At 53.5% G+C, this 12,793-nt stretch overlaps 1 protein-coding gene across 1 annotated transcript; it reads right to left on the bottom strand.

Annotated features, from left to right (window-relative positions):
- Positions 1-557: 557 nt before the first annotated feature.
- On the bottom strand, positions 558-11,232 carry DACT3 (dishevelled binding antagonist of beta catenin 3). The gene is made up of 4 exons (XM_066271734.1): positions 10,936-11,232; positions 5,415-5,511; positions 5,106-5,258; positions 558-2,808 (listed from the first exon to the last, which is right to left on the bottom strand). The coding sequence occupies exons 1-4, from the start codon at positions 11,182-11,184 to the stop codon at positions 1,412-1,414; spliced, it is 1,896 nt and encodes a 631-aa protein (XP_066127831.1). The 5' UTR covers positions 11,185-11,232; the 3' UTR covers positions 558-1,411.
- Positions 11,233-12,793: the final 1,561 nt, after the last annotated feature.

Genomic DNA, 12,793 nt, shown 5'->3' with positions numbered 1-12,793 from the left:
TGAGCTTTGCTCAAACCAGATGAGCCCACGCTCAAGCTGGCGACCTTGGGGTCTCAAACCTGGGTCCTCCATATCCCACTCCGACGCTCTATCCACTGCGCCACCACCTGGTCAGGCTCTTATGTTCTTGTTTAATAAAAAATCAAATGTTTCTTTTTTTATCACTTCATATTCATTTTGAAATGTCCCCTAATTTTTGTGAGCAGTATATTTATATAGTTACTAGATCCATATATGTATGCAAACACATAAAGGAAAACAGGAAGGATGCACAACGAAATGAGTATGATAACTTCTAGGAAAGAAGATTTGGGACTGTCCCTTTACCTATATTGTCTCTACTTTTATAAAACCATGTTTATGACCAAACAAAATTCCACCAAAGGTCAGATTCATTGAAGTAAAATAGCCAATGGTAGGAAAATGATATTGAGACCCACCTTGATGTCTGCCATCTGGTTCTGGACACTGCCACATCCAAAGCAAACAGTAACTGCTCAATAAATGTTAACCCAGTACTAACATTTTAACACAGAAGTAGAGTCCACCACTTATGTAACATTGTGCATTTATTTACAAAGAGGTTAGAGAAACACACAGAATCTGGCCCCCCTGTGCATCGGGGAGTCACCATCGTCATAATAAATACAGTAATTTTTTAAAGAAAAAAATACTGGATTGGAACAGCTGAGGGTCATCCTGAGCTTCCCCCACCCCCCTCATGAAGTGGGGAGGGGATACAAGATAGAAGCCATCTTCCTTCTCCTCTTCTACTTCTAAATCCTCTATAATTGTCTATGGATAGAAGTGGAAAAGTTGTTCTTTCCAGGTGTTATCAACTCCTATTTGACCCTCAAAACCCCAAAGTTAGTGCTTCTTCCCTTCCCAGGACACTCTGCAGGCACCATCTGGGTCAGACAGAGTTGCCAACCTGGTGCCAAGGGGATATCCTAGAGGTCCAGAGACCTGAATGGGGGCACTTTGTGTATGAGGGGGGCCATATCTGGGCATGGAGAGGAGGAATAAGAGGACTCAGTGACAGAAGTGAAGGGTATCAAACAGACTAAATGTCTAAACTAAAATGGGGAAATTTAAACTGAATTACACCTTCAGCATACCATAGTACACCCATAGTACAGATGAGGAAAGTGGGGTCCAGAGAGAGGGAACTTTCTTGCCCATGGGCTGCAGGGCCAGCATCTGAACTGGGTCAAACAGGGCCCTCCCCCATTCCTCCCTATGGTGGAGGGGGAGCCTTTTCAACCAAGACTGTAGTAGATGGGGACCATGAGGAAGGGTCTTTGGAAGCCAAGAAAACGGTGGTCTTTGGAAGGGAGGTGTGGAAGGGTCAGTGATAGGGAGTGTGGTAATGCAGAGGCTATGAAGGGGGAGCCCAAGCAAACTCCCAAACTCACACTGTAGTCATGACCTTAAGAGAACCAGAACGGAAGCGCAGTATCTTTTTCTTGAGCGCGTGGGAGGCCTTGATCTTCACAAAGACTTTGGCGGGGCCAGTGGGCGCCCCTCCACCTGCACCACCTCCTGGCCCGGAAGCCGCGGTGGCTGCCACCAGCTGCTGCGGCCACACGAGGCCACCGCTGCCGTCTGAGTCGCTGGATGCGGAGCTGAAGGCAGGCGACTCCCCCTCGCTGGCACTCGACTCACTCTCCCCGTAGCCGCCACCAACGCCGCCCGTCGGGCCCCGGCGTCCAAGGGGCCCCAGGCGCCCGGCCGAGCACTCGGAGTCGCTGCCCGCGCAGCCATAGAGCAACCGGCGCTGAGGAGCAGACGGGGATGGGCCAGGACCTGGGCCACGGGCGGCGGGGGCGCGGGGACGGCTGCGGCGCCCATCGGCTGCGTCGATCTCGGCCGTGGAGCGCCAGCGGCGGCAGGACCCCGCGGCCTGCGCGGCCAGCGTGGGTGCTGGGCCGCGGCGGGGCCGCGGAGGCCGAGGCTCTTCCCGTTCTGCTGTGGGGTATTTGGGAGGTCCCGGAGGAACCGCAGCTGCGCGGCCCAACAGGCTGGTCTCCGACTGGGAGCGCGCGGCCTTGCGAGCCCTGGGCGAGCCCCGGCGGCCTGAGGCCTCTGTTATGCGTCCGCGGCGGCCCGCGGCCCTGGGACGCTCCCGAGGTGGGGACTGCTCCACACTGCGACCCCGGGTCAGTGGTGGCGCTTTACGGCGGGCCGCGCGGCCAGGGAGGCCGCGGGTGGCAGCCTGCGCGCCTGGGATGTACTGTGCCTTCACCAGGCGGCCCTCGGCCGGGCTGTCAGGGGGCGAGGGGACAGCCGGCGACGCGGCGGGCTCGGGCACCGCCTCCGACTCCCATGGCGAGCCCCAGGCGCGGCCCAAGGCGGCTGGGCTAGCTGGACGGCCCCCCGCGCGCTCCACTGGGGGCTCGGGCGCGGGCCGCGCGCCTCCGGGGGGCGGGGACGCGTCCGGCGGCCGCTGGCGCACGCTATTCTGGCGCCGCGGGCCCCCGTCCGCGCCCCCGGGGCTGGTCCGGGGCTGGCCCGCCCCCCGGCGGCGGCGCCTGCGCAGAAGCGCCGAGATGTAGCCGTCCAGGGGCCGCCCGGCGCCCGGTACGTCCGGCGAGTCTGCGAGAGGACGGCCGCAGGGCCGTGGGCTGCGCAGCGCCACGGCGTGCAGGGGACTGGGCGTCAGGAAGGGCCCCGCGCGGGCCCGCCGCTCTGCTGAGGAACAGGCTTCAGGGCCTGCAGACCCCGCTGCCGTCGGATAGGGGGCCGAGAAGGACCGCGGCACTGCTGCCCGAGCTCCCATCGCCTCGGGAGCGCTGGGACTGGCGTCTCCTAGGGGAAGGAAGCGAAATTTAAAAAGGAAGAGTGGAAGAGGATCTCAAAACCCTTTTTCAGTACCCTTTGGAAGGGCATTTTCCGCACTATTGCCCCACTCCCATTAAAAAGAAAAAGAAGGCCCTCGCCGGTTGGCTCAGTGGTAGAGCGTCGTCGGCCTGGCGTGCAGGAGTGTAGGGTTCGATTCCCGACCAGGGCACACAGGAGAAGCGCCCATTTGCTTCCCCCCCCCCCCCTTCTTCCTCTCTGTTTCTCTCTTCCCCTCCCGCAGCCAAGGCTCCACTGGAGCAAAGCTGGCCCGGGTGCTGGGGATGGCTCTGTGGCCTCTGCCTCAGGCGCTAGAGTGGCTCTGGTTGCAACAGAGCAACGCCCCAGATGGGCAGAGCATCACCCCCTGGTGGGCGTGCCGGGTGGATCCCAGTCGGGCGCATGCGGGAGTCTGTCTGACTGCCTCCCCGTTTCCAACTTCAGAAAAAAGAAGAAAAAGAAAACTGCACTCAAATCTTCCCTGGTAACAGCTTTATAACAAAATCTTCACCGTAGCTTTCAGGACTCCGAATAGACTGTCCTACCTCTGCCTCTCTGACTGCCCCCCCCCTTTTTAAGATTTTATTTGTTCATCTTCAGAGAGGAGAGAGAGAAAGAAGGGGGGAGGAGCAGGAAGTATCAACTTCCATATGTGCCTTGACCAGGCAAGCCCAGGGTTTTGAACCAGCGACCTCAGCATTACCAGGTTGACATTTTATCCACTGCACAACAACAGGTCAGGCCCTGACCTCCATTTCTATACTCTCTCCTCCATATTTTTAGGTCTCCCGTGAGAGTGAACTGGATGGATGCACAGGCCAGTCACACTCCAGCCTCAGGGTCTTTGCACTTGCTGTTCTGATTTCTGCAACGCTCTTCCCTCAGCATATCTGATTGGTCCACTCCCTCACTTCAGGGTGCCACTCAGATATCACAGTCTCAATGATGCCCTCTTTGACCATACTTTGTAAAATTGCAATTCCTTCCCCAACTCAAAGGGACATGGCCTAGTCCCCTTCCCTAATTTTCTTTTCATTGTACATGTCAATATCTAATCCCTATATATTTTACTTACTTACCTTGTGTGTTACCTATTTCACACACTAGAACATCAGTGTTGTGAGGAGAGGGGTTTTTTCACTGCTATATCCCTCACCCCTAGGATAGTGTTAGGATAGCATATAGTAGGGGCTCAGAAACTTATATACATGAATAAATAACAGCAGTTACTGATTATCTAGAGCAGTGGTAGTCAACCTGGTCCCTACCGCCCACTAGTGGACACTCCAGCTTTCATGGTGGGTGGTAGCAGAGCAACCAAAGTATAAATAAAAAGATAGATTTGCCCTGGCTGGTTGGCTCAGTGGTAGAGCGTCGCCTGGCGTGCAGAAGTCCCAGGTTCGATTCCCGGTCAGGGCATACAGGAGAAGCGCCCATCTGCTTCTCCACCCCTCCCCCTCTCCTTCCTCTCTGTCTCTCTCTTCCCCTCCCGCAGCCGAGGCTCCATTGAAGCAAAGATGGCCTGGGCGCTGGGGATGGCTCCTTGGCCTCTGCCCCAGGCGCTAGAGTGGCTCTGGTCGCGGCAGAGACGCCCCGGAGGGGCAGAGCATCGCCCCCTGGTGGGCAGAGCGTTGCCCCTGGTGGGCGTGCCGGGTTGATCCCTGTTGGGCGCATGCGGGAGTCTGTCTGACTGTCTCTCCCCATTCTAGCTTCAGAAAAATACAAAACAAAAAACAACAACAACAAAAAGATTTAACTATAGTAAGTTGTTTTATAAAGATTTATTCTGCCAAATTTAGTGAAAATCCGACATAAAGTACTTGGTAAGTAATTATTATATGCTTTAACTTGCTGTATGTAACTCTGCTTTATAAATTTTATAAAGTAAAGTTACTTCCCTACTTTATAAATCACCATTACTGTGGAACCGGTGGGCAGTTAGAAAATTTTACTACTAACAGAGACACAAAAGTGGGCGGTAGGTATAAAAAGGTTGACTACCCCTGCTCTAGAGGCTCCCATGTGCCAAGTCCAATGCCTTAAGGCAGAGACTCACTGAATACTCAGAACTTCCCTGTGAAGTGGGTGCTGTTACTGACTCCATTTTAACAGAGCCCAGAAAGAAGTGACATGCTCAAAATCAAACAGTAGGGAATGTCACAGCCAGAATTCGAATTCAGGTTGGTCTGACTCAGAAGGGTGTGCTCAAAACCATCTTCTTATTCTCAGTTCCCTGGCCTTTAGGGCCCCAACCCCATCTACCTTACCTAGGGACTTGGGTCTCTCACTGGCATAGATGCCCCGGGGTTCAGAGGGACCCATGCGTCCATAGGAGCCAGATCCAGAGAAGCCACTGTCCCCACAGAAAGTAGAGCGTGGTGAGTCCGGACCTCCTGTGGAGCTGGGGTCTTCATAGAAGCCTGGATTGAGGAGCAGAGAGACAATCAGAGGGCCTGGCTGGGGAAACCAGAGGGTGAAGGCAACCAAGCAACAGAGACAGGGAAGCCTGAGAGATGGGGGACAGTGGAAAACATTGGGGTGCCCCAGGCCGACCCTGCTCCCTTTCCCATGCTCACCCGAGCTGCGCCCGCTCTCCTGTTCCAGGCCCCCAGACTCCAGGCTCAGGTCTCCCAGCTGCTGGCCCAGGTCCCAGATGAGCCCGGGCAAGGCCTCCTGAAGTCGTGGTGAGAGAGCAGGATGGTCAGAAGTACACACACCCCTCCAGCCCTCTGCCAACTGGCCCCCTATTCCAGGGGCTCATGGGCAGAGTTTTACTTTGACAATGAGGCTCTCACTTCAAAAAGGTAAAAGCAGGACCTGAGCCCCAGGATCCCCTCAAGATCTCTGCCCCTTCATCCCATTAGAAAGGCCCTCTGGCTCCAGGTTGCAGCCACCTCATTCATTTTCAGTGTGATGAGGCCTCAGAAGTCCTCATCTCTTCCCCTTCGCTTCTTCTATCTGTGCTCATGGCCGGTTGGCCCTTATTAGAATGTCCCTCGTTGAGTCCAACTTCAGTTCTTTTTTTTTTTTTTCAACTTCAGTTCTTGCTGGAAGGGCACGTCACTACTAAAAGCTGGTGTCCAGGACCTAGCAGATCTCTTAGCTACTGGTCTGCCTTCTCCGGGTCCTTGTCCTTTCCTTTTCAGGTGCTCCTCCCTTCCCCCACTACCCCTTATTCACCAGTAGAAAGTTCTTTTGCAAATCTTCCTGAGTCCCTCCTGGTGCTGACTGACCCTTTCCCTCACACAGATTAAATAGGCTGGCTGTGACTGGTATGTCTTCGCTCCTTGCTTCAGAAAGAATGCCCATGCCTACTGTAAAGTCCTTCCTAGCCTCAGTGGTGCTGCAGCTACGACAAGTAACAACAGCAGGTTCTCTTGTCCCCAGACCACATCTGCCTCCTGCTCTTGCCCTGTTCTCACCCAGAAGCCCCCAGTGTCCACCTGCTGCTCCTTGTCCCCATCAGAAACTTCTGTTGAGTCCACCCTAGATCCGTCTTGTCACAGAAAAAGATTGTTTCTTATCAGGTGTGAATAAATAAAGGTGAAAACTTTTTGAGGGGAGTGTGAGAGCGTGGGTGGGAGTAGGGGCTGCAACAACACAGATGAAGTCCCTAAGACAATAGAACTTAGCTCATTTTGGAAAATAGGGCCAGAGCCAGGAAGAGTCTCACATGGGTCTGGGTGAGGCCAGAGGTGACGGCAGCCTGAGCTGACGGTTGACCCTCAGACAAAAGCGGCTTGTCTGGATGGAAGGAGGGAGGAGGGAGGAGGGACTGGCAGGGCAGGCGCCCAGCCCTGCCTATTTAAGGCAGAAAGACCAGCAGGCTCTCTCGCAAGCAGCCCCCACCCGCAGCTTCCCGCTCTTGTGACTGCTCTCCTGGGCCCCATCCTTCCTCCTCCCCCCAGAACAGAAGCCCCCATCTGGGCTTGTTTATGGCAAGAAAATCAACAAGACAGTCGACTTTGGGCTCCTGGGGGTGTGCAGAGGTGCTTAGAGTGGCATCACCATTGAGCAAAACCCAGGAAAGCAACCTGATTGTGCAGCATCAGGGATGACTAAAAAGAAAATCAGAATTGACCAAATAGCCCATGTCAAGTCCCCCCCTTTCTCACTGCACTAGCCACACTTGCTTCCTCGCTGTTCCCTGACATGCCAGTCATGTTCCAACCTCAGTAAGATGTGTCCGCATCTCCTCCAGGCTCACTCACTTGCTTCATTCAGAAACTGCTTACCCGATCCCTCTCCCACCCTCCTTCCAAAATAAATCCCCTGTCATTCTGCACCCCTGGTGCCCTGCATTTTTTCCTACATTACAGTAATGACCTCCTGGCTTAAAGTTCTATATCAGGATGCCGTTTACCTTCTCTCTAACTCAGGGGTCGGGAACCTTTTTGGCTGAGAGAGCCATGAACACCACATATTTTAAAATGTAATTCCGTGAGAGCCATACAACGACCCATGTACATTACACATTATCCAATTAAAATTTGGTGTTGTCCCAGAGGACAGCTGTGATTGGCTCCAGCCACCTCAACCATGAACATGAGCGGTAGGAAATGAATGGATTGTAATACATGAGAATGTTTTACATTTTTAACGTTATTATTTTTTTTATTAAAGATTTGTCTGCGAGCCAGATGCAGCCATCAAAAGAGCCACATCTGGCTCACGAGCCATAGGTTCCCGACCGACCCCTGCTCTAACTGGAATGCCAGCCTCTGGAAGACATAGGTTCTTGTCTGTTTTGTTCACTTAGGCACCCTCCCCACCTTTGGTGCCTAGAACAGTGCCTGGCACCAAGTAGGTGCTCAGGAAATGTTCAATGAAGGAATGAATGTATACAGCAGAATACTAGACAACTGTTCAAATCGAAGGAGATAATTTCTATATGGAACCATCACCAAGCTAGAGCATTGAGTGGAGAAAAAGCAGAATGTATAGTAGGGGGGTGGGTCAGAATTACCTGGAGGCCGTGTTAAAACCTGAATTACTGGATCTCTCCCGAGCTTCTGATTCCAGTCTGGAGCCCCCAAAATTGCATCTCTCTCTTTTTTTTTATCTTTAAAAACTTTTTTTACTGATTGGTTTTTAGAGAGACAGAGAGATAAAGGGAGAAAGAGAGAGAAGTATCACTTGTTCCACATAGTTGTGCACTCATTGGCTGCTTCCTCTGTATGTACGTGCCCTGACCGGGGGTCAAAGCCAAAACCTTGGCTTTTGAGGAAGATGCTTTTGAGAACTTCCACCCTCTTCTAGAGTCTAACCGATTGAGCTAACAGAACTGGGCCCACAGTTGCATTTCTAACAGTTTCCTATGTGATGCTCTATTCCAGTGGGCCGTATTTCGAGAATCACTGGCAGTCTCTGGGACCTTACCCAAGAAACTGCAATTTATAAAAAGCAAAGCAAAACTTTATGTTTTTGGTATATAAACAGTTTCTGCCAGTAGATGCATTGAAAAGGGTACGGGGAGACCCACAAGGTAACATGAAGGTGATTTCAGGGGAGAAGGTGCATTAAGGATGGTAGAGTGAAGTGGTTAAGGAGGTGTAACTTGGAGCCTAATTGCCAGGGTTCAATTCACCTCTGGTGCTTTCCAGCTGTGTGACCTTGAGCAGCTCACTTCAGCCCTCTTGGCCTGGGTTTCCCCATCTGTCACAGGGCAGCTTTCAACTACCTCTCTTATGGAGTTGTTATGAGGATTCAATGAGTTACAGCAGTAGTTCCTTTTAAGTGCTTAATAAATACTAGCTTTTATTATTACATGAAAGCTCTAAGTTTCTAACAGGGAACATATAAAATCAGGTTTTACTTGTGTAATTAAAACTAAATTGGTAAGTTCTTCAGGCCTAGTTTCACTTCTTCCACTGCAGGGAAGGCAGGAGTTAGGGGGATGGAAAGGAGTGGCCTCCTCCCCTTTGTGCCTGGACCCTCAACACCCCCTTTCCCAGTCTATTCTAGGTCTGACCTCATTCTTTCCAGCTGCAAAGAGACCAATCTTCAAAAGATCAGAAGATTTTTGGTCTGAATCTGGCTCTCTGCCCACAATGCCCAGTGGGCTTGAGCTCAGGCAGGTTTAACAGGCGTGTGGTTAGGGCTTACAGAGACCTAACCCCCTTTGCCCAAACTTTTCCAGACCTTTGTTCCTCCCCCACATGCCCCTAGTCTGCATCTAATTCCCTTTGTTTCTGTTAGGAAGACCTTGTTCAAGTCCAACTTAAGTCTGTCTTGCTGGAAGAAGACCTTTTTCCTTGGTGGAAGAAAAAAGAACTTCCACTCTCTTCTAGGATTCTGCAATACTCTGCGATACTCTGTTCCTGCATTCCCATCATTCCTATTAGAAACTAATAACTAATGAAGTCTGGTTTCAGTGTTCTTGCTTCAAAGGAAGTATATTCCCAGGTGGGGGCTGGGAGGGGTGAGCATCGTAAAATGGAGACTCAGGGATGAGTAGAGACCTCCACCCCCTCTTCAGCAGGACCCAGGAACCCCCAACATCAGAGGGGTTTATATTTAGTGCTTCTCCGCTCCTCCTCGCTCAGTGCTGCTGTCTCCCTCACGCTGCCTGCCACCGCCTCCTCCTTGACGCTGGGACAGAGCTTTGCCTGGAGACTGTAGGGGGAAGAAGCCTCTCTACTACCACCTCATGGTGGTGGTTGGGGGACTAGGGGAAAGAGATGAGGAAACTCAGAGAAGGGAAGGGAGACTGAGGCAGAGAGAGGGAGAGATTGAGACAGTGAGGAAGGACAGCTCACCCATACCCATGCCTTCTACCTCTCCTCGCAAATGTAGGAGGCGCCTTCCCAAGCCCAGCCTGCTGGGGGTGGGGTGGGGGGATCTGGTGAAGGCCCCCACCATGCGTCTCTAACTTTGGGAGGGGGTGGGGCCTCCCACAGCTGTTTCTGTTTCCAGAGAAGAATGTACGGGGTCCCACTCCCGGCCGGGGGAGGGGCTGGGCGTGCAGCCTGGGAGTCTGGCTTCAGTCTCCTCCCCAGTCCCCATCTGGGGTGGGAGCAGTCGAGGTCAGCAGCAGCGAGAGCCCCCTCCCCCGCCACCTCGGCTCAAGTTTCCCCAAACGGGAAGCTCTGACCACCCACAGGCTTGGGGCTGGGATCTGCAAGGGGAGCTAGAGTCTGGGGCCTGGCGGGCTGGGGGGAGGGGGAGGAAGAGCCAGGGACAGGGACGTAGGGCAGGAAGAGAGGGATGCAGATATGCAAGAAGGGAAGAGAAAGGAGACAGAGAAACACACAGCAAGTCACAGTGATGTGGCGGTGAGGCGGAAAAGTGCGAGAAACCTAGGAAGAGGTCAGGAGAATCCAGAAATGACAAGAGAGCGAGAGTGGAGAATGACAAGAGTCATTCTGGAGATGTCCGCCTCATCTTTCCCCATTAGAGCACCCAGAGAGTCCAGAAGTCAGATCCCCAATGTCGCCTCAACCACCTCCTCTTGGGTTAACCAGGGTTGGGACCCTGTAGGAAAGGAGGAAAAGTGTCACAGGAGGGTCAAGATCACCGTGGGGTCCTCATGGACTGTGAGCTTCCTCTCAGCAGTCATCCCTCCCTCTGGAGGCCTTAGGATTCCCTCCCCCATCTGGCCCCCTCCGGAGATCTCCAAGCACACCAGGACTTGGGGAAGATGGAGCCCTGGTAGCTGGGGCCCAGAGCGGGGCTTGTTTGGATCCCAGCTGTGTGACCTTGGGTGAGTCGTTTGCCCTCTCTGAGCTCAGTTTCTTTCTCTGTAAAATGGGAACTATCAGCCCTTATCACCCAAACTGCAAGAAGACAATGCATGCGGGATACTGGTTTCCGGGCTTGACACATACTTGGCGCCCAGAACGATTTTCTTTGGAAAAGGGTTGTAGAGGATGGGGCCTGTGCATCTCTAATGGTTCCAGCGGGGACCATGCAGTACCCCCTTTCCCAGTTTGGAGGTGGGGAGGCCACATCCCGCGCGCCGCCCAGACTCCAGGGTCTGCAGCCCCACCCCCTGTCCTTCCCCCTTCCCTTCCCCCACTGGACGGGTGCATGAGCATCTAAGTGAGACAGACAGACAGACATGGGTTCGCAGGGACGGGTGGACAGGCGGCCCCTCACCAGCTGTTCCTCCAGGGCCGCTGCGGCCCGGCGCGCCGCCGCCGCATCTTCATCCTCGTCGGCGTCCTCCTCGTCCTCGGCCTCGGCGCCCCCCATTCCGGGCTGGGCCAGCCGCAGCGCCTGCTGCACGCGGTACTCCTGCCTCTCCCGTAGCCAGTGCAACTCGCAGAGCCCGGCCAGGCTGCCCTCCAGCCAGCCCCGCAGCCGGCCCCGCTCGGGGCTTACCGGGAACGAGAAGGCCCGGATCATGGCTGCGGCCCCCCGCCCCAGCCCAGCCGGGCCCCGCGGCCACCCCTCTCCCGGTCCCACCTCCCCGCCCCAACAGCCCGCCTGCCCGCCCGCCCGCCCGCTGGCCCGGCTGTCACCGTCTCATCTGCATAGGCGCCCGCCCATTGGGCCGCCCACCCGCGCCTTATCTACATGGCCACGCCCCCGGCCACACAGCAACCGTCGCCCATTGCTCGGTGGTACAACCGCCCCTCAACGCGACGCATGCTCGCAGCTACCTACTCGCTGTGCTCTCAGGCGGCTTCGCCACGCCCCCAGCTAGCCTGCCATTGGCCCATGGCCACGCCCCCAAAGCGTCACAATGAAACAAGCCCGTTCTTGCCTCCAATGTCATTGGTCCGTGCCTCGGTTCCCGCCGCTGGCCCCTTCGTACGGTTGAGCTCTGGCTACTATTGGACTGTCAGGCAGGAGGGAGAAGACGTGCTCTATAAATAGAGAATGGGTCCCGGTGACAGTTTGGCAGATGCCTTTCTCTCTTCAACCCCTCTCAACCCTCAGCTTTTGAGGCTGAAAAGGGAGAGAAAACTGTTACAGAATCGATCCCTGATTTTGCCTCCTCTTCCACGAAGCCTTCCCAGACATTCAACTGTAAAAACCAAAGGGCTAGCCTAGCTAAGATCAACAACCTCTTATAAAATTATACTTCTAAGTGGAGCCTGCTTCACCGGTGTGCGACCAGTTTAGTGGATCCAGGGACTTGGTTTTAATGTTCTACTGTTACTGTCTTGAAATTCTTAATTTTTAAAATTCATTTTACATTGGGCCATGCAGATTGTGTAGCCAGTTTTGCTTCTAAGAGTCTAAGATCGGCTACATCCCAAATTCTAAAGTTATAAGACCCTGTGTGGAAGATTCTATGATTCGACCAGAACAGAATCTGAAACGTCTTTTGTCTCCCAGATGCTGTGAAGCTCTGCGTTCACCATTCTACGATTCCAGGGGCCTTTGTTCTACGTTCTAAGAGGCTTTGTTCTCAGCCTTCTAAGATGCTGTGTTCTCAACGTTCTGTGGTCCTAAGAGTCTGAGTCTGACATTTGTTTCCAAGGTTCCCTCCTCCCTCTCCCGGTTCCGCCAGCGGGGCTGTTACCCCCTCAGGCGGCCAGCCTTTGTCACTACGCCTATTGTGCGTCCCTAAAACCGTCAATATCTAGCTACAATATTCATAACCATTTCTCAGACAGTCCTTGACTCGTTTAAAAAAGCCAGGACTCAGAAGATCATGTGAGAGCCTCCTTCTTTTATGAGTGACCTTCTGGTCGTGAGCTGGAGAGACAATAGTAGAGAACAAGAGTAAAGACTGTCACGAGTGAGCCCCAACTTTCCAGCTGTGTGACCTTAGGAAATGTGCTTAACCACTCTGTGCCTCAATTCCTTCATCTGTATAATAGGGGTCAATATACTGCCTACCTCATAAAGTTGTTATGGGGATTGAGATATTTATCAAGTGTTCAGAGTGGTAGAGTGGTGCCTTCCATGTATAAAGAGCCATAGAAGGATCGTGTGTGTGTGTGTGTGTGTGTGTGTGTGTGTGTGTGTGTGTGTGTGTATATATAAAATCTAGAGTCCAAAG

Source organism: Saccopteryx bilineata, chromosome 3, assembly GCF_036850765.1.
Source record: "Saccopteryx bilineata isolate mSacBil1 chromosome 3, mSacBil1_pri_phased_curated, whole genome shotgun sequence".
NCBI lineage: Eukaryota > Metazoa > Chordata > Mammalia > Chiroptera > Emballonuridae > Saccopteryx > Saccopteryx bilineata.
Note: the sequence above shows the minus strand (reverse complement) of the source record. Positions and strands in the feature narration are given on the sequence as shown.